General features: G+C 43.0%; 2 protein-coding genes across 2 annotated transcripts in view; one reads left to right on the top strand and one right to left on the bottom strand.

The window, feature by feature from the left end:
- LOC124265143 (helicase ARIP4-like) overlaps window positions 1–728 on the bottom strand; it is a 40612-nt gene extending 39884 nt beyond the window's left edge. Inside the window, 1 exon segment of the mRNA XM_046699933.1 lies at window positions 475–728. The gene's annotated coding sequence lies outside the window, so the exon portion shown is untranslated.
- A 301-nt stretch (window positions 729–1029) lies between these two features.
- Window positions 1030–21986, top strand: part of LOC124265149 (intraflagellar transport protein 122 homolog) — a 41291-nt gene continuing 20334 nt past the window's right edge. The window contains exons 1-12 of the mRNA XM_046699937.1: window positions 1030–1139; window positions 4505–4735; window positions 8038–8114; window positions 8710–8843; window positions 10134–10213; window positions 16421–16496; window positions 16780–16971; window positions 18091–18229; window positions 18747–18823; window positions 19439–19582; window positions 20764–20901; window positions 21437–21601. Coding sequence (XP_046555893.1) covers window positions 1081–1139; window positions 4505–4735; window positions 8038–8114; window positions 8710–8843; window positions 10134–10213; window positions 16421–16496; window positions 16780–16971; window positions 18091–18229; window positions 18747–18823; window positions 19439–19582; window positions 20764–20901; window positions 21437–21601 — 1512 coding nt within the window. The 5' untranslated portion in view covers window positions 1030–1080. The remainder of the gene's footprint in view (window positions 1140–4504; window positions 4736–8037; window positions 8115–8709; window positions 8844–10133; window positions 10214–16420; window positions 16497–16779; window positions 16972–18090; window positions 18230–18746; window positions 18824–19438; window positions 19583–20763; window positions 20902–21436; window positions 21602–21986) is intronic.

The following is a 21986-nucleotide window of genomic DNA, read 5'->3' as shown; positions in this document are numbered from 1 at the left end:
CTGGAATTTGCTCCATGTAACGTTTGAATCAATTAAATTGCACAGTCAGGGAATTGTAATAACCATGGTAACCAAAATAGATCAAATGCAACATGCTAAGATAAGTGATTATCTCTATCCAAACATTTGACAAATGATATTCTTGAACATTCTAAGCATGGGTGATTAAGTGATGTGACATTTTATTTACCCTTAATCCAACACTGACAAATTGATCATTATCATTATAAAATAATAAGCTGTTGAAATATTAATTAACAAGAAAAACAATGATGCATATTTCGTATGAGGATGAAATCGTGAACTGTGGCAAAATCACTGTCATGGATTATTAATTAGACTGTCTTATATTGTTTACATTTCATCAAAAATCCATCCTAAAACAACAAGAATTCTACAGTTCATCACATTCCTGCTACTGTGATATTTGGTATGACCTAATGTATATTCACACAGGTGAAATGGGTTACTTACACAACAGACATTGGCCTTTGACAATATCCTCAACCCATTTGCATGAAGATGTCAGTGACCTGTTAGCTCCCACTTTGATTGGCAAATTATCGGCGTTCCAAATCCATCAAATCACACGTTTTCTTGTTGAATGTAAACCAAACATCAATTTCGCGAAACACAGTATACAATAGACCCCTGCTGATAATGAACCAGGAGAAATATCAAAATGAATTAAAATAGTCAGGAGAATCCCTCCACTGACCCAAGGAAAACTTCCGGTAAATGACGAAGGGACAAAAGACAGGTGCTTTACCGAAAGGAGTTACGCCCCTTTATGTACAAAATGAACCGAACTGGGTTGATTATGCATCTGTCTCGTGCTCGTGTATTCTATCATCTCTGCACATGAACTATAAGATGCTTTTGAATTCATATGTCGAATTTGCAATATATCTTTGTTTCCATTGTACACATAAAGATTTTTCTATTTGGGCAATCAGTTACTCGAGTTCCGTAAAACCGGATGCTTTAAACCGGAAACCCCAAAATATGCGCTTTGATATGCGCGGTGGACTTGAATTCCAAACACCGACAGCATAGGTGCTGAGTGTGTTTTACGAAAAGATGAGGGCTGTTCCGACATGGGTAGATAAAGTTCAAGACAAAGATAAGATAGAACAATGGTATTGTCCCTTGATTTAACTTAGGATTATTTTATTTCATTTAATCATATTTCTAGATGTTTGTGCTGTCATAAATTGTTTGGTTGGTTACTAGGGAATCGGCGGCATCCATCATTTGAAGTATGAACGTAATTGATTGAATAAATTATAAATCATTTAATTTTTGCACAGACGTGTTTGCTTACGTTATATTAGGTGTATAGTTCAACTCATGGTGTGAAATAACTAGACTTGACAGCATTTGACTATGTTCTTTTCCTACACGTTTTCTCTAATTATGTCTGCACTAAATGGATCTATGTTGATACTTTTCACTATCCAGTATGACTAGGGTAAGCAGTATCCCGGTGTCAGGGTTTTTCGACGATGTAAGACAAAAACGTAATTTTTATCTGTAATATCATTTAAAGTTTTTACTTTATTAACCTCGAGTGATAAAGGATATATTCATCTATTTCACACAAAAATATCAAGTGTTTCCTACAAAAATAGCGTTGATGACGTCGTATCGGCGAAACAGTGGCCGCTCGTAACATCCGGGTATTTTGTATGGGTTTTCGACGATGAGCCATACTTTTTGCTCCGCACTGTGAGGGAGTGTTGTGATCACGTGGCTTCCTATTTATATATTGCCTGTCACCAGCAGACAACTGATCTTACTGAATTTTCGCCTGCCATTTTTTTTTATAAAGGCAACTGATTTTGCATCTGAAGTGGTATTAACGATCTCTGGTATATAATATTGATGTTTGTTTGCTTTTGATATAACTTTACTTCCCGATTTCCATTGTCAATAAAACTTCTCACGACAGCGACTGGGCACCCGCCCTACCAGTGAAACTGTTTGTGCACTCCGATCGCACATGTACTCACCCGATATAGCGCGAGCAATGCAATCGTCGAAGTCACCAGAACGTCAAATTCAGCTCGTGTTGGGATACTATCTATCTAACACTTTTAGTGCTATTGACACATTACTGTGATATTTTGAGTTTGAGTTTTCACAGCTACCTAAAATGATTTGACAGCAAAGGTTCAGTTATACCAGTATCATCTTGAACTTCATGTTGTTTTTGACACATGTCTATTGCAGTATTTAGTGAAATTATGTATCCCTAGCAATGTCATGGTGTGCATTATGAGATGGATGTTATTAGCCTTCATGTCAGAACTAAAGATGTGTTCTACGATAGCAGTAAAAATATATGTTTTTAAAAAAAAAATACATTAAATAAATTATTAAATAGCATACGTACCATGCATAATAAATTTCGATCACATTATATTCAGTATCAAGCTATATGTGGATACTTACTACTGATTTTTATTTAGCATCATCTGAATAAGCTTTCATGATGACAGCTAGAAGTAGTCAATGTGAATGATCCAAACGGTCTATCACTGTGCAGTGTACAGGTAACTATCATGAACTGCACGTGCATTGACCTTTATGACCCAACACTGCCGCTGTTACAGGTCATTGGCTCCCTCCCTCTGCAAGCATTCTGCATTCTGCTGTGTATTTTGTTGACAGTTACATAGACAGATTCTTTAATACAAATGCATAAGATCGGTGATTTACAAGGTGATTAGGTTGTCTGACAAAACATCCACTTGCACAGTTTGAGATCGATTGGGTCATTGGATGAAGAGATATTTACAAAAAAACGGGTCCACATGCATTTCATGCCAAACTATAGTTGAATATAACGATTATAACAAGGCCTTAGACTGTATATTTAATTTTTTTATTTAATATAAAATTTCTTTGGAAAAGTTCATACTAATTTTGGCCAACAAATACTAATTTTTTAATCAGTTTTTCGCCAAAATACTAATTGGGCTAAATTAGGGTTGGCATCTCTGCATTGTTTTCAGGTAATACACATTTCAGTTCTTGAAAAAGATCACAACATGTGAAACCTTGACTAATAATGTGATGAAGATGAAGTTTTTGTCATGTTCTAGCTTGGCAGATCCACAATAAACACCATGTCATTTGAATGTCAACATGTGAAAACATTTCGTCGTTTGATACATTGTCTAAGTGAGGCGTCCATGTTTTGTTAAACTGCAGCGTCGTAACTGTGTTTGCACTGTAAAACCAGCATTAGTCGTGATTAATTCAAGCAGACACACACATAGGTGTTGCTACATAAGTGTAGTAATGTTGCATGCAATGTTAAAACTACTGCTGGTTAAACAATTTGCAGATCGATAATCAGAACTGAGTAATCAATCAATAATCGATTATAATCATAAACCCCACCTTAAAACTCATGTTGGAAATAACAGGACACAATCGTAACATTGTACAAACAAAACAGGCCCAGATTAATACTACAATCAAGACAATCAAATATACTTTGTTGAGACATGCAAGCGAGTGTGTTGTTCACATTGCAGTCAGCATCAGTTGGCATCAGACTTCAGTTGTTTATGTCTGGATTTAACAAACATAACAATAAGAAACATACTTTCTCAAGTATAATTTGATGTTTCATTATTTATGTATATCGATTAGTCTCACAAGCATATCTGATGCAAATGTGATCGATTGATTGACCAATTATTCACACAATCACACAACACTAGTTACAAAACAAATTACACATCACCTTGTTCTTGTGAAAACCCCCTTTCACCATGTACACAAGGATAAGTATTGTAAAATTTGAGTAAACAGACTGATTGCAGCTAATGATTTCAGGATATTTTCAAACTGAAGAAGAATTTTTCAGGGTTTTACGTGACACACAAATGTGCATCCAGTATGCACAAATGTAGGGAATGAATGCAGAAAAAGAATCACTGCACCCAGAGGGACTCACAATATTGTTCATTGTGCCCACAAGACATCTTTGACTTTGCTAAGTGTTTGGTTGTTTCTTTCAGAGCAGTTACGTGCATCATTTCACCCATCAGTCCAGATTATCATTGATTCATTCCAGGCTCTAAAGAAATGATCAAAACATACAGTTCTCCTCACTGTTACTTCACAGGAACCTCATTCTGCCTGCAAGGACCCTTAAAACTAATAATCAGGGTGAACATAAAGAATTTCCTGGATTTCATCTTCTTTTTATTCAATGATACAACGGTTTCGTGGGCCACACTGTTCATTAGTTTTACCTGAAGATGGGGCCAGAACAGGCCCCGAAATGTTGTATCCAAGAATAAAAAAAAAAGATGAAATCCAGGAAATTCTTTATGTTCATCAAATACCATCTTCTAAAATGCCAATCAAGGATCTAATAATCAGGGATCCCTGAGACCCCCATTTTAGTTAGTCGAGGTAAAACCCTGAATCTTTGATCGTGGAAGTTGTTTTTCAACACATTCTTCATCCAATGTTTTTGTTTCAGTGTATGGAGCGTGTGTTTCAAGTCCGATGGCAGTCAGTTGGTAGTAGCTGCGGGAAACCGTGTGTTAGTGTACGATGCCAACGATGGTTCAATGATCCAGCCTCTCAAAGGGCATAAGGAGACTGTGTACTGTGTAGCATATTCAAAAGATGGAAAACGCTTTGCCTCAGGATCAGCTGACAAGAGTGTCATCATCTGGACTAGTAAACTGGAGGGAATTCTCAAATACACGTAAGCAATATACATGAGGAGCCAGGCTTCCTTATTAGCATTAGGGGTGTAACGATTCATCAATAGTATCGATGTTTGCATCGTCACTACGCGATACGAGTGCATCGATACAAAACACATTTAGGCCTCATATCAGGATATTTATATCACAAGGGTCCATGATACATCGATGTATCGCCACAAGAGACGATATATCCCGATACTACTTAAATACTACTTAAAGTTGTAAGGAGTATTGCATTAGGATTAGGAAGGGAGTCTCTTTGAAATACTTCTAATTTTTAAAAACAAACTGAACCTTACAGGAATTTGTTTGTGTCTGTCATCTTTGTTACATGAACAAAGGAGTTGGTGTGTCAGTGAAAGATTGTGAACATTTTTCAATCTCTGTGAACTGTAAAAGACTTGTCTTTAAGTAATTGAAACATGTTTTAGTTGTTTGACAAATAACACCATTTATTAACAACTATGAACGATGTCTTAGCTTTGTTAAGAAAGAGAAGATAAACTTTAGAAAGTATACTTAAGAGTTTTTTTCAGTGATTCTGGTATAAATTACATTGAATTGCCTGTGAAAGCATTGGTGCAGAAACACAAATTTTTAAACTTATCCTATCTCACGACTTGCACTTCTCTCTCTTGCTTCGACTTTTAGCGGAATGACTGTAAACTTTTTTTCCATAGGCCTCCTTGTCCATTCGCCTGTGCACTCCATGCTGCTCTCCTTAATTAGCTTCCTAGTTCCTAATAAAGCTTGCAGCATGCTCCACTAATTGCCCACGTGACTACCTTGAATGATCATTCTCTTTCTTGTCGCACGACTGTGTGGACGTGCTGTATATTAGGGACATTATTTCACCCTAACATCATGGGGAAAACAGATAATCAGTCAAGGAAAAGGAAAGTTTGTGCTCAATGCAAGACGAATTATTCGTCCCTCGACCCTCACTCGTCTTGCAGTGACTGTATTGGACAATGTAACTGGAACAAACGATGTGGCAAGTGTAATTCACTAAAAGATGAGGATTTTAAGGCCTACCTTCGTGTTTGCTCCCGGAGAATCACCGATAGGGACAGGAAATAAACAGAATCTGATCCCACTCCTGCCAAGCATATCAAGTTACAGCGACAGAAAATTGTACCTTCATGCAAGAGTGCGACGTCTGTGGTTCAAGAGGATTTTATGGACACTTCATCAGATTCTTACTTATCTGAGGACGTTCGGCACCTATGACGTACGCATCAATCACCTCCTTCCATAGCGTCAGATCATTCGCAGGTGGTTGTGATCGATAATTCTTCGTTGCCTGTCCCATCTACACTACCAGGGGACCTTAGATCGACACTTATCATCATCCCCTCGACTATCTCAGTTTGTTTGGAGCCTGGCCAACCGCGTTTAACCAGCCAACTGTCTCCCCACAGTTCATTGAACTGGACGGAGCAGGCTACAACAGCGTCGCCGGGGGACGTTCATCATGAATCAACACTTCAGGTTTCGTCACCTAATAGCCGATCCAGATCGCCACATCATTCTAGATCACCACAACGATCTAGATCACCATCACAAGCCCAATCTAGATCACTGTGCCGATCAAGATCACCGGATCGATCCAGATCACAGTCACGATCCAGAGCATAACTACGATCCACATCACCTAATCAATCCAGATCACCTAACCGATCCAGATAACCAAACGGGTCAAGATCACAACTTCAAATCAGATCACCGGACAGATCCAGATCACCTAGCCGATCGTGATCACAACAACTCGGCGAATCAGATCACCGGACCTTACCGCATCCAGATCACAACATTGAATCAGATCACAATGGACCGATCTAACATCAAAGTCACCTAACCCAGATCCAGATCACAAACATCATACATCCAGAACACCGGAAGTACCTTCGAGTCGCCTAGATCACTCAATGGGAATCACTACCAATGGAAAGTCCTACCATTTGGAATTTCCACGCACTACCAATGGAAAGTTACCCGAATTACCCCCGTGGGTCTTTAAGCCCATAACGAGCTTCCTCCACTTTCAAGGGATCACCTTCGAAAGCTACATAGACGATTGCATCCAGGCTCAACAGGATCCGATCGTATTGCTTCACCAGCTACAGTTCACAACCATGCTGCTCAGACAGTTAGGGTGGCTGTTGAACATCGCGAAATCGGAACTAATACCAACTCAGAAACTCCAATTCATCAGAGCACTGTTCGACACTCGTCAGGGGATGATGTTCTTACCTCAAGACAGGTGGATAAAGATTCAGCAATGCATTCCTCCAGGACTGTCTCAGGCGAGAACCTTACGACAGTGGCAGGACCTACTGGGCCTTCTGACATCAGCTCAAGCCTTAACGTACAGAGGCCAGCTCCAACTTTGGCCGATACAGCGATTTCTACGCCCGTACCTTCAGGCCGACAACCCCAAGGAACTCATTTGCCTTCCAGAACCGCTTCGTCTAGTCATTCAATGGTGGCTCGACGAACGGAATGTTTGCCCCGGGAGTCTCTATGATGCCCTTTGCACCGACTCATCACCTATTCGTCGATGCATCCCTCATAGGTTGGGGAGCTCACTTCCTCGACCACCAAGTGGCCGGGCTGTGGTCATCTGACGAACGGGTACTTCATATAAACGAGCTGGAATTCAAGGCAGTAATTCAAGCCATCTCACATTGGGCAACAGAGCTTCAATCAACCAGTCTGTTGATCCAATCAGGCTATTCGACAGTTACAAATATCGTATCGCCATCACTGTGTCGTGATGATAATCGTCTCGCAGGTTCCTTGTCAATACTTTCGTGATATATTGTCTCTCCTCATTAACTGGTATCAGGATATATCGTCTCGCCACTTAGGCACCGATACACAGCTCTAATTAGCATAATCCAGACTGGTAATATTCAGCAAGGACTAGTGACATTTGCTTGTGATTTGTGAAAATTAAAGCATTTGCTCGTCATGTGTAGGCCCAGGATCGATTCCCTACATGGGTACAGTGTGTGGAGCCCATTGCTGGTGACCCTTGCCTTGACATTGTCTGAGTATATTTTTGGCATAAAACCATACTCTCACTCACTCTCACTCACATACTCACTCACATACTCACTGTACACTTCATTGTGAAGTAGTATTCACTTGAGAAAAAGGAAGAAGTCAGTATTTTCATTGTTACAAAATTTGGTTTGGGGATTTGTCTAAAATTAGAGGGACAAGAAATTGAGTTTTTTATTTCTATACTGGACTTTAGAACTGCCCACTGATAGTAAATGCTATTTTGTTTCAGACACAACGATGCTATCCAGTGTATGTCATACAATCCAGTGACTCACCAGCTTGCCAGTTGTGCAGTCAGTGACTTTGGTAAGGACTATAGAAATATGCACTTTTACAGCTTTATCCCTCAGTCATTAAAATTATCATATCAATTCCAATACATGCAAAATTGAGTTTTCAAGTTTCCTGTTAAGTAATTGAAACAGTCATCTGTTTCCAATTACCTTGCAGACCTGTAAAGGTCCAGGTTAGGATTGGCCTTCAAAAACCCATGCTTATCGTAAGAGGCGATCGGGTGATCAGGCTTGCTGACTTGGTTGACACATGTCATCGTAACCCAATTGCTTAGATCAATGCTCATGGTGTTGATCACTGGATTGTCTGATCCAGACTCGATTATTTACAGACCGCCGCCATATAGCTGGATTATTGCTGAGTGCGGTGTTAAACAAACCAACCAACCAACCAGGACCAATTTTTAACCGCATGCCTAGCTAAACCCGCTTTGTAACTTTACTCTAAAAATTAGTATGATGAGATTTCTTTCCTTCTAGTTACATGGTATTTTCACATCTACCAGCACATTTAAACATTTAGAACCTTCTGGAATGATCAGTAACAACCTTGAGCTGTTGTACTCGGAGGTTTATTGCACACACTGTACACATGTGTATGTTTTCAGGTTTGTGGTCCCCGGAGCAGAAATCTGTGTCCAAGCATAAAGTGAGCAGTCGCGTCACCTGCTGCAGCTGGACAAATGATGGTCAATACCTCGCCCTGGGCTTATATAATGGCCTGGTCAGCATCAGGAATAAGGTAGGTATTTGTTAGTCACTGACCAAACAGTAGCAGATGAGGAGCACGGAGTGGTTTCCCCGGGATCAGAATCATGAAAAGTAGGTCTGTTTACTATTAGCATTATGGTTCATTATGAAACCTTGCCCAGTGACCTTGCTGCCAAACAATTTTAGTGCTGAGATGATCGTAACTCCCGTACCTTGACATAGACTTACGACTGTCATAACACTAAGGTTGTTTTGTACAAGGGCGGGGCGGTGGGGTAGCCTAGTGGTTAAAGCGTTGGCTCTTCACGCCGAAGACCCGGGTTCGAATCCCCACATGGGTACAATTTGTGAAGCCCATTTCTGATGTCCCCCGCCGTGATGTTGCTGGAATATTGCTAAAAGCAGCGTAAAACCAAATTCAGTCAGTCAGTTGTACAAGGGCATCCTGGTCGTCATCAGTTGGGCACTGACTGACTTAGTCACATCCATGATTTGAACAGATTGCTGTTTTACATACTGAATTTAGCAAATGGTCTGGTTTCTTCCATTTGAAATGCTATCATGCTGGGTCAAATATATAGAAGTATTGAGGTCTGGACATCATAAAGTTAGAGTTGGTTTTCACCAACCCTTGGTTATTGTAAGAGGCGACTAACGGGATCGGGTGGTCAGGCTTGCTGACTTCGTCGACACTAGGGCTGCAACGAATACACTATGTGGTGAATATGATACGTATCATGAATATTGGGTTACGAATACGAATAATTATTCACGAATACAATATTGTAGTTAAGTGATTGATGTAGATTATGGAACGCCCATGTTGACAGTTTTGATTTGTCACAGCAATAACCAGTCATCTCATGACACTCAAATTTGGTATGTAATAGTTATAATTGACAGTACCGTGCACGGCCTTGGCAAACTAACCCTACTTGGGCTACTGCAAGGCTCGTACATATTCCATTACTGCATATCTCACTTTCAAAAAGTACACAAGGGTTCAAGTAAAACATGCTCCCTTAAAAAAACGTAAATATTCGTTAATATTCGGTTCTGGTGACCACGAATAACGAATTGAATTCATGAAGGGCTACGGTTCAATTCACCGAATATGCGAGTGAATCGTTACAGCCTTAGTTGACACGTCATCATATCCCAACTCTGCAGATTGATGCTCATGCTGTTGATCACTGGATTGTCTGATCTAGACTCAATAATATACAGACCACCGACATATAGTTGGAATATTGCTGAGTGAGGTGTTAAACAACAAACAAACAAATAGAGTGTGTTCTGATTCTGCATGTATTGTTTGCAGGGAGGAGAGGAAAAGGTGAAGATTGAAAGACCCGGAGCTAACATTGCCCCAGTGTTTTCTCTGTCGTGGAACCCCAGCAGGTAGGTCACTGACTCTATCACTGGAGGATGGGGACTCTTGACTTCTTCACTTTGAGCAAGATTAAAGACTTAAGTCTACATACTCAGTCAGAAACTCACAGGGGCGGTGGGATAGCCTAGTGGTTAAAGTATTCACTCGTCATGAAGACCCTGTTTCGATTCCCCACAAGGTTACAATGTAAAAACCCATTTCTGGGGTACCCTACCTAGTGTTGGGAATTGGTTGAAATCTCACCTTCTTTTTCATAGAGATCGTCTTGGGGTACATATATGCATTTTCTGTGGCTGAAAATGTCATGTGACAGTTGTATCAATGTTTTGGACCTGTGAAGATCCGGGGTAGAATAGGTCTTCAGCAACCCATGCTTGCCACAAAAGGCGACTATGCTTGTCGTAAGATGCGACTATTGGGATCGGGTGGTCAGGCTCTCTGACTTGGTTGACACATGTCATCGGTTCCCAATTGCGCAGATCGATGCTAATGCTGCTGATCACTGGATTGTCTGGTTCAGGAATATTGGAATATTGCTGAGTGTGGCGTAAAACTAAACTCACTCACTCACTGTATCAATGTTTTAATAAAATATCTGGCCAACCAGGTATCATCATTCCTTCTGCTGTCACGCATTGTGTGCACACATGCTTGGCTAGTGCTGACCAACGTAGATGCGTACTCGGACTATGTCTGAGACTTCAACTACTGTATGTATGGTCTTTTTTCGTTCATTAGAATGTTCTTTTGACTTTGCAGTTAGTTATTTCTCATTTATGTGACTTTTGTATTAAAATTTCCGCTAGCTTTCCTGTGGTTTAGGTACGTGTTACTATTCCATGGTGGGAAGTTTGGCGTGCCACATGGTTGAAATATTGCTTTATTAAACAATTATTTCATGTCGTGTCGTCGTATTCACATATTTTCAATGTTTTATACGTGTATTTTGCTGTTGTTTTGGCCGTTAGCTACATGCGTTGCGTGTTTGCTTTCAGGCGTTTACAGCGTGTGTTGCCTGTGGGCAACGGATACCGCCTTCAGATAAGCCTGACAAGTAAAGTATCTTCCCAATTTGATATGTCTTTAATTCAGCAATTATTCCAACAGCATATGGACTCGGTGAAGTTCCTCGTTCACGAGTCGGTTGGAAGAATCTGGCGGGAGTTTCTCGCTGGCTCTGATCGGGGGCGGAGAGTTCGGGGGTTGGGTTGCCGGGCTCGGCTTGATCCATTGGCCTCGAGGCTTCTGTTGATCCGCTGCCGTTGGCTTCGGGTTCGGAAGCCTCATCCACCCCGGAGAGGGAGGGTTCGCACCAGTTCTGTCTGGACAGCCTCCTCCTCCTCGGGACCGGGGTCCTGGCATGCGGTCGGTGGCCGGAGCGGAGAGCGTCTCGGGCTCTTCTTCCCCTCGTCGTGTGGCTTGGCCTTCCACCGGGTCGGGGTTCGGGTCTTCTCTTCGAGAGGATCCGGATTCTGGCTCGGGCTCGGGCGCTGAGTCCATGGAAGTTGGGGAGGATGAGGAGTCCGAGGGCTCTTTTGCTTCTCGTCAGCTTTACGAGAGGTACGTCAGTGCAGTGCGCTACTGCTAACCCAAGCTGCGATGCCGACTAGCTGCCAGGACTCTTCTGGTTTCTGCCTGCCGGGTGAGGCGTTTGCTCCTTGGCAGCCTTCACAGACGCAGCTCCGCGTTCTGCCCTCACTGATTCAGGATGTTGTGGACCCGTTGCTAGCTGGCTCTAGGCTCCCGGTTCGATTTGCCCGAACCGTGAAGCGGTATCAGCTGGGCGATGAGTCCCTCTTCCTGGTTCAGGTGGTGGACGAATGCGTGTTTACCTCGGTCGCCCTCGGGGTAGGCTCAGGTTCAGCTTCCGCTGCCAGCCAAGGGCGTTTGGTTCCACCTTTTGCCCAGTCAGGTGCCCCTCTGCGGCAGTCATACCAAACCTACGAGGAGGTTTATCGGAATGCTACGCAACAGATTCGGTGTACCTTTCCTCGATTCAGAGGTCGGCGGAGGCGGGCACAGGTGACGTTTCACCTCATGTTGTCCTCCTTCGCCTTCGGGTGTCTTGCCCCAGCGCTCCAATGGTTCCGTCCGCTTTGCAGAAGTAGGAGGAGGAGCCGTCCCGCCAAGGGTAAGGGGAAGGAGCAGACTTCTTCAAAAGTCCTCAATAGAGCGCATACCACCGGGCGAGGGACAGGCGGTACTTCCTTGTTCCTTGTTCCGAAGAAAGACAGCGGGTTCCGTCCCAGTCTCAACTTCAAGGGGTTGAATCGCATGTTACAGGTTCCATCTTTCAAGATGGAGACACTTCGCTCAGTGATCTTCTCTGTTCAGCCCGGTGTCTGGCTCAAGGCGATCGATCCCAAGGATGCGTATCTGCGTGCCTATTCATCCCACGTTCAATTAGTACCTCCGGTTCTATTACGACGGGATGCATTATCAGTTCCGAGTGCTCCCCTTCGGCATATCTACTGCCCCCAGGGTGTTCACCAAGCTCATGTTACAGTGTTTCCGTTCTCCGGTATATACCTGAAAATTGCTGTAAAAATTCGTTAGGGACCGGTAAATTGAAAGCCAGCCGGACACTGTGTCCGGTAAATAATCATGTATTAAAATTAAAAAATCATGGGTAAGCGAATCTTGGCTGTGCTTTCATGGTCACAAAAAATTGTTATGTTTTGGAAATACCCAGGCTAAAAATAACTTTAAAATGAGTACTTTAGGTCGCCAGACACAGTGTCAGATAAATAATTAAATCAGCGGAAACACTGTGTTAGTGCCGGCTACCCTCACGCGGTCGCAAGGTTGGGATTGTCACCCTTACCTCGACGACTGGGAGCTGCGCACACTAACTCAGCCAGCGAGTCTAGATTCTACTCACGGTGATAGACATTCTAGTTCGACTAGGGTGGATCATTAACCTCAAGAAATCTGACCTGGTACCCACCCAGGACTTGGTTTTTCTCGGGGCACGGTTCACAACTCAACAAGGTCTTGTGTCTCTGTCGCCCGACTGGATCACCAGAGTACGGGAGATGGGCTTTGGGGGGGGGGAGGTGTTCTTGGCAGTCTGTCGGTGTCCGGACGCTGGTCCGATGCCGAAACCAGTCTTCACATCAATGTCTTTGAACTGGGAGCTGTGCGGTTGGTTTTCGAGCGCTTCCTGGAGCATGTTCACAAGGCCAGGTGGTTCGTCTTCAATTAGACAACCATACGGCCATCCTGAAGCAAGGCGGCACAGTGTCCCTAGCGCTCCTTCGGGAAATGGAATTTCTCCTCTGGTGCGACTGTCAAGTGATTCCTGTCTATCTCTCAGGGCTAGAGAACGTGCGAGCAGACGCACTCTCTCGCCGGATCCTGGCCCCACACAAATGGATGCTCGATCGGCAGATATTCGGCAGTTGTACAGGTCGTTCTAGGTGGATCTGTTTGCGTCCGGCTGGACGAATCAGATACCCATGTTCTGCTCTCGAATTACGGACCAGAGGGTGTTAGCTTCCGAGGCCTTCCTGCTGGATTGGATGGGCAAGGTGCTGTAGGCGTTTCCGCCACTACCACTCATTTCCCAGGTCCTTTCCCAGCTGTCCACCCAGCCAGCTAGGCTACTTGTGCTTCTGGCACTGCTTTGGCCGTCACAGAGCTGGTTTCCGGTAATTCTCAGGTTTCTGGCTCAACCTCATGTTCTATTACCCGTATATTCTCACCCCAACGGCAACACCCCAATCCACGGATTCAGTGGGTGGCTTGGCCTCTGTCAGGTCTAGCCTCGAGGCACGCGGAATTCCTGCAGCAGTTGCAGACACAATTCTGGCTTCGAGGCGGGTTTCGACAAACGTTCAGTGGTATTCAGATAGGGAAATTGCAGATTCCTTTTCTGCGGATTAAGTCAGAGTTTTGGAGTTTCTGCAGTCTCATTTGGAAGAAGGTTTGGCGGCTTTGACCATTCGTGGCTACTGCACTGCTATTTCCACCTTTCAAACCCCTGTCGATGGTCCTCTTCTTGGGTAGCACCCTCTTATGCAGCGCTTCCTATCTGGCATGGATCGGGTTCGACCTGCTCACAGGCAGACCAGCCCACCTCGGGGTTTGTCAATTGTGCTAGATTGGCTGTCCAGTCCTACTTTCTCACGTCTATCGGCTATTTCCATTCAGCTGTTAACATGGAAGGCCGTTTTTCTGGTGGCGGTGACATCTGGGAGAAGGGTCAGTGATTTACATGCCATGTTTGCAGACCCTGGCACTGTTCCATCCAGATCGCATCAGTATTCGCAACTCGGATAGTTACCGTCCGAAGATCGATCACGCTTTCCATGTGACAGCTCCTATCGAACTTCCTACACTCACCCAGCCTTCCACATTGCGGACCTCTGCAACGTGCACTCACCCGTTGGACGTCCGTAAGACCCTCAAGGTCTGTTCTGCTGTTACGGTGGCAGGAAGGCTGAGGCTGGCTTGTGCCGGGCATTTGTGCTGCATATCAGGCCAAGAGCAAGCCTCCCCCTGAGTGGTTGAAGGCTTACCCGGTCAGGGAAGTAACCACGAAGAAATTTGCTCTGCCGCTAATTAGCGCCAGACCAGCACATTTATACGGCACTATCAGCTTGATACATTCCCGTGATCAAGCACGCTTTGGCCATTCTGTTCTCTCCGGTGGACAGTGTCCTGCCACCATGACTGGTTTTATAGAGATGCTGCGTTCAATTGTTGTTTTAATTGACATATCCGCTGTTGATTTTTCGACAACTTTCACTTTCTCAGTTGAGATAATCGGTTGTGAGTTTTGGTTTCCACCTTACGGGGCACTCAACAGACTTTGCTAAGTGGGCGGGGTTTTATGTTTACACTTTGTGATGTGTTTTAATGCTTAGCATGTTGAGGTCGGTCCTCAGTACGTTTCCTCCCTGTCGGGTCACCTGCCATAATGCCTCTCGCGTAAGCTTCAGGACACGTGACAGGTGAGTGTTGTGGCATAAGTAACTTTTTGTTTACGTATCGCTATTTATGTGTACTGTGTCTGAATTCCCTCCTCCCTTGCCTCCGGTCTTTGGGAGTTAATGCATATATGTACCCCAAGGACGATCTCTATGAATAAGAATTAGATAAACCTGTAGAGGTTTCCAATTCTTTGAAGAGAATCGTCCTTGGGGTAGGGCCGCCCACCTCCCCACAATTCTGTTCACTGATTTATTCAGCAGAAGGAATGATGATACGGGGCAAGGTGCTTACCTGGTTAGCCACGCATGCGTGGCAGGGAGGTAACTCCCCGTGGTGGGGGCCGTATAGTAAATGAAAAGGCTTTTTTATTTATTGTACCATATTTTATTTAAACATTGATACAACTGTCACATGACATTTTCAGACACAGAAAATGCATGTACCCCAAGGATGATTCTCTTCAAAGAATTTGAAACCTCTACAGGTTTATCTAAATTGATGATTGGTTCATTACCAATGAGAAATCATCAACAAAAATTGGTTAGTGCCATTTTTCAGATTTTCCTATTCAGGTTGTTATTGCAGATAAGTATTACATGGTTCAATGTTGTTTTTTGGTTTATTTAGAAAATGTGCAAATTGCATTTGCAAACTTCACGTCCAATGTACAATGATGCAACATGCTAATTTAAAGTGCTGACTTATATAGCATGAGCATAAACTTCCTGGGGTCTTCAAGAAAAATTCAGTCACGACTTTTCAGAAAGTGAAGTGAGTTTTCTAAGAATTAAACACATTTTCAGGCCCTGACAACTTCTAATATATGTTCGCTCGTCAAGTGTTTCAAACACTCAAAACAGTCGTTCCATAATCGTTTGTGTTTGATTATGAGAAAATGTGATCGATAGCTTGTTCGTTTGGTCACTGCGACCAATCTTAGATTATTTCAATTAATTGGAACACCACTACCCCCACCATGATATTGCTGGAATATTGCTATAACTGACGTAAAACTATACTCACTCACTGTACAGATGCATTGAAACTTTCATGGTAATTCCTTCCGATTGTAATGGACCTGGTTGTTCTTGTGATGTCTCATTGATAGATGACCCTGTGACATTTGTTAAACATCAGATTAATGTATGTGTTTTCAGCTGGGTCTATTTTCAGGAATTATATGGACATTGATATTGAATACATGAACATAAAAGAAAAAGTGTTGATGTATTTTAGCTGAATTGTCAAACCAAGTACGTTTGTGTGATGTTTTGTTCCAGAGATGAGGCCTATGATGTTCTAGCTATAGCTGACTGGGGACAGAGGCTGTCGTTTTATCAGCTGTCTGGCAAACAGGTCAGTTCTCCGCTTTACAGAATGAATAAAATCTTCTCTTATACGGGGGCGGTGGGGTAGCCTAGTGGTTAACGCGTTGGCTCGTCACGCCGAAGACCCGGGTTCGATTCCCCACACATGGGCACAATGTGTTAAGCCCATTTCTGGTGTAAATATCAGTGATGGGAAGAATTATTGGTGTTGATTATCCATTTGTAAGTTGTGTTGTTGATAATATTTTACATAAACAATTGCATGGTCCCTCCATTGTATATGGCCTGTTGATTGAATGTCTCTGTTTCAGATTGGCAAGGACCGCACCCTAGGCTATGACCCCACTTGTGTCAGCTGGTTCTCCAAAGGGGAGTATGTGGTGGTTGGGGGGTCAAGCAAACAGTGCTGTCTTCACACCAAGGAGGGGGTCAAGCTTGGGGTCATTGGAGATCAGACATCATGGGTCTGGTGTGCTGCTGTCCGACCTGACTCTAATTATGTTGTAAGTTGAAGTCACACACACACATAGTAACATCAAGGATTTAAGCACCATGTTCCAGGTTGTTGAATGTTGGGGGCAGTGGGGTAGCCTCGTGGTTAAAACATTCGCTCATCACATCAAAGAGGGCGGTGGGGTAGCCTAGTGGTTAAAGCGTTGGCTCGTCACGCCGAAAACCCGGGTTTGAATCCCCACATGGGTACAATGTGAAGCCCATTTCTGGTGCCCCCCACCATGATGTTGCCGGAATATTGCTAAAAGCGGCGTAAAACCAAACTCAGTCAGTCAGTCAGTCATCACATCAAAGATGCTGTTTCGATTCCCCATGTGTGTACAATGTGTGAAGCTCATTTCTGGTGTTCCTCGTCGTGATATTGCTGGAATATTGCTAAAAAGTGGTGTAAGACTAAACTCACTCACTGTTAGCTGTCAGGATGCATCTATAGCCTGTGTGTAACAATGTACACAGGACCAGTATCCTGCAACAAGTTCTTGTCCTGTGTTAAACTTACCTGCCTTGATGTAACTGAAATATTATTCAAACAACATTAGCCTACTACCATTGTTATCTAAATAGTGTGGCGCGGTGGGGTAGCCGAAGACCCACACATGGGTATAATGTGTGGTGCCCATTTCTGGTGTCACCCGCCATGATATTGCTGGAGTATTGCTAAGAGCAGCATAAAACTAAACTCACTCACTAAGCTGTGCAGTTTGCAATGCAGAGTTGCATCCCTTTGTAAAGCCAGAAACTAGACTAACTGACTGAGTTTGGTTTTACGCCGCTTTTAGCAAAATTCCAGCAACATCACGGCGGGGGACACCAGAAATGGGCTTCACACATTGTACCCATGTGGGGATTCGAACCCGGGTCTTCGGCGTGACGAGCCAACGCTTTAACCACTAGGCTACCCCACTGCCCCCCAGAAACTAGAGACCATGGATGTTGAATGAATGTTGATGTTTTTTGATGGCATCATTCCCATGTTCATGGAATCCACCAGTGGTAAATTCTGAGACCTGCATCACACTGGATACATTGAAATAACCAAATACGTTTCAAAACAACATTAAACCCACCTTACTATCTCATTGACGCTACTGTGAATGTTCCTGTTGCAGGTTGTTGGCTGTCAGGATGGTACTATTGCCTACTATCAGCTCATCTTCAGCACTGTGCATGGCCTGTACAAGGACAGGTATGCCTACAGAGACAACATGACCGATGTCATCATCCAGCACCTCATCACTGACCAGAAAGGTGAGGCAACCAGTAACACTTGCTGAAGTCACAAAGTCACAGGGGCGGTGGGGTAGCCTAGTGGTTAAAGCATCTGCTCATTGCACTGAAGACCCAGGTTCAAGTCCCCACATGGGTACAATGTGTCAAGCCCATGTCTGGTGTCCCCTGATGTGATATTGCTGGAATATTGCTAAAAGCGGTATAAAACCATACTCACCGACTCACTGACTGATTGGGAGAAAACTTGTGTACAGCTGATCGGCAAACATTTTGCATTTTTTATTAGTTACTGGTGCTACTTTCATTTTCTGGGCTTCATTTTTTAAATTCAATACTACTGATCTCCATCATGAGGGAATACCAAGTTGACTAGGTCCTCCGCCACCTCGGAAGAAGTGACCAAATGTATCAAGTGGTCAGTTTAAATCGATTATATGATATCAATCTCTATTTCATCAGTCACCTACCATGATATAGCTGGAATATTGTCAGTACCAGCGTAATATGCTAATTCTATTGTGAGCTCCTTTTTTAGTCTACTTCTCTAATTTCAGTCCGATCAAGTGTCGTGACCTTGTGAAGAAGATTGCCATCTATAGACACAGACTGGCTGTAGGTGTACAAGATTTGGATAGACAATAATGATGACCAAGATAAATGCTGTGTTACTGTTACTAATTTGGCTAGGGTGTGAAGTGTTCTGAACAAGCTTGCTTTGTCCTAATTCTTTGATTCTCATGAGCGGACATTGGGTAAACCCCATATCTCTCAATCAGACAATCTTACATGACAGGAGCTATTTGTTTTCATCACTCTCATTGTGCAACTTTAGCCACTGATTGAGAGGATATCTCTACTAAAATTCTGTTCAGTCAACTGAATAATGGCTGAATAATGGCTTTTCACCCAATAAAGCTGAACTCTGCTAAATATGATGCCATGTCTTGGATAGTAGTTTTAAAAGTGTTTGACAGAGACCGTACTCTTATGAAAACTGTTTTGCACCATGGAATGCTTTTCATTATAGATGAGGATTGGATGGTCACAATGTGTGACTGTTCTTTACTGTATAAAGTCCTGGTTATATGGCCCACAAATGTTTACTTGCTGACTGCCTTGTAACAATTTGAGTATTGTTTACTGTAGTATCTAGCAACATCACAATGTCTGATTAAGAGAAATTCCCATAGCTTTAGTAAGTGAGTTAACATTCAACTGTGACTTCAGGTTCAGCTACCAGACCGGATCGTCATCTATGAGCTGTATACGGACGACTCAGCAGACATGCACTATCGTGTCAAGGAGAAGATCAACAAAAAGTTGGACTGTAACCTGCTGGTGGTGTGCTCTCAGAATATCATCCTGTGTCAGGTATGTCTATGTAACCATAGTGACCTCTTGGCCGTGTGCTCACAGAACTAGTGTTGGGAATCGACCTCTAAAACCATAATCGATTATCGATGTCTTCTGTCGATCATATTATCGATAAATGATCGAGTACAAGTATGGATTTATGACCACAAGACCAGCTGGATAAGACGACTCCTACAAGATCGCTTGTAATAAAGATCTGTCATATAACATGAGATCGTAACCCATTCTTCTTAGAAATGAATTAAAAAACACTTTGACAAAAGGATATTGAAAATCATGGAGTTTTGGACAATAAATATGAATTTAGATCACACCTTTTACAGCAAAACGATACGTCCGTCAACTATTTTTGTGTGTGAAAATTGAGAAACGTTGAACTACGTGTCGACTTCGATGCAGAAATCAGAATGGAACGGCTATAGATCTAAGAGTAAATGTGACAAATATCAATAAAGCTATCCATTACCAACCTTGTTCGTGAATTCGACGAGAATTGAGCCTTTCGCAAATACAAAATGTTTCTCAAAGCGAACACGTACGTGTGCGGGAGAGCAGGCATTTTGTTGACAGTCTGCTCAGCCAATCAAATCGCTTGTTTTGATCACGTGTTATATTTCTCAGGAGTACTTGTTCTTTTTAAAGCCATGTTTTTCATAACATACTACATTTACGAAACCTACCTGCACAAGCAAGCTATAAATAGACTTGACTTCCTGTATTACGGCTGCGATTGCGAGCCTACATGGAGGTATTTTCGATTCTTGCATGTACACCAATCGTTTGTTATTCTTGAAGATAGCATTCAGTGTTATTGATTGATTTTTTTTTTAATCGATAATCGAAGTTTGTCTAACAATCAATAAACCGATTATTTGATCGATTGGTGCACCACTACACAGAACATCATCCTCTGTGAGGTACAGTGTAACCATGGTAACCTGCTGGTTGAGCGCTCACAGAACATGATCCTGTCGGGTATGTCAGTGTAACCATGGTAACCCGGTGGTGGTGTGCTTTCAGAACATCATCCTCTGGCAGGTATGTCAGTGTAACCATGGTAACCTGCTGATAGTCCAACTCGGTTATTTGCAGGCCACCATCATATGGCTTAGTGTAGCTGTTTTTCAACACTAGTGACCTCTTCCTCACTCTTAGATTTTGCTGTATGTGTGTTCCAGGAGAAGAAGCTGCAGTGTCTCTCCTTCCAGGGGGTGAAGGAGAAGGAGTGGACGATGGAGTCCCTCATCAGGTACATCAAGGTCATCGGGGGACCCTCAGGCAGGGAGGGGCTGCTCGTCGGACTCAAGAATGGACAGGTCAGTCTCTTGGACAAGGGAGACTTCAAATCTTCCTGATTTACCTTTGATCTGAAAGTCTTCAACTTCATCCTCTTTTCAGAATATTAGCAAAGTTTCTTTTGGTCAAATTACATCAGTGTCATTATACATGTACTGAGACTGAGATCTACTGAAAATGATGCCCCAATTCAAGTTTGGTCTTGTCTCTGGCATTTGTTCCTATATCAGAATGATTTCACACTTAATCCATTGGTATTACATGGGGACTATTCTCTTGCAAATAGCCAGCCTCTGCAAGTCCCATTCAAGTCTTTAAGACATGATTGTGTCAGTGTGGAAATTCTAAGTATGAAATGCATAACAATTCGACATTATTACCTTCCACAATTACACAGGGAGAACATTACTAAGGCACTAACTATACCCTTTACTGAAAATAGATAACAGAACATGGAACACAGCACGGCTTTGATTATCAGTCCTAAGGACCAACTGTTTCAGTGATGGATGGTTTGGTGTCGGCTAACTTTCTGAAATACTGGCTGTGTTTCAGATCATGAAGATCTTCGTGGACAATCCGTTCCCCATCCAGCTGCTGAAGCAGTCGACCTCGGTGAGATGTCTGGACCTCAGCTGCAGCCGTGCCAGATTGGCTGTCGTGGATGAGAACAACACCTGTCTTGTGTATGACCTCGGTTCAAAGGAACTTCTCTTCCAGGTAACTCCTGTCTCCATGTACTTAGCCTAGTTGTCATGATGGCCGTAGGTTTGAATGCCAGATTCGGTCTGATACCGCTTCTTAGTTGTCAGTTAGCCCAGTGATTAAAGCGTTTGCGTGTCACACTGAAGACCCAGGTTTGATTCCCCACATGGATAGAATGTGTAAAGCCCATTTCTGGTGTTCCTGTCGTGATACTGCTGGAATATTGCTAAAAGCAGCATATAACTAAGCTCACTCACTCACTCACTCACCTATACCTATGGCCATGGTTTTCACCAAATGTTTTCTTTGTTAACTATTTGTGATATAATTTTGGTTGAATACTTCAGTAATTGTTTTACAGTTGAACTTGCTTTTCATTAATTGAGTCTCACTGTCGATA

This window comes from Haliotis rubra, unplaced genomic scaffold, assembly GCF_003918875.1.
Source record: "Haliotis rubra isolate DU_JTF1 unplaced genomic scaffold, ASM391887v1 Scf963, whole genome shotgun sequence".
In the NCBI taxonomy this organism is placed as follows: Eukaryota; Metazoa; Mollusca; class Gastropoda; order Lepetellida; family Haliotidae; genus Haliotis; species Haliotis rubra.
Note: the sequence above shows the minus strand (reverse complement) of the source record. Positions and strands in the feature narration are given on the sequence as shown.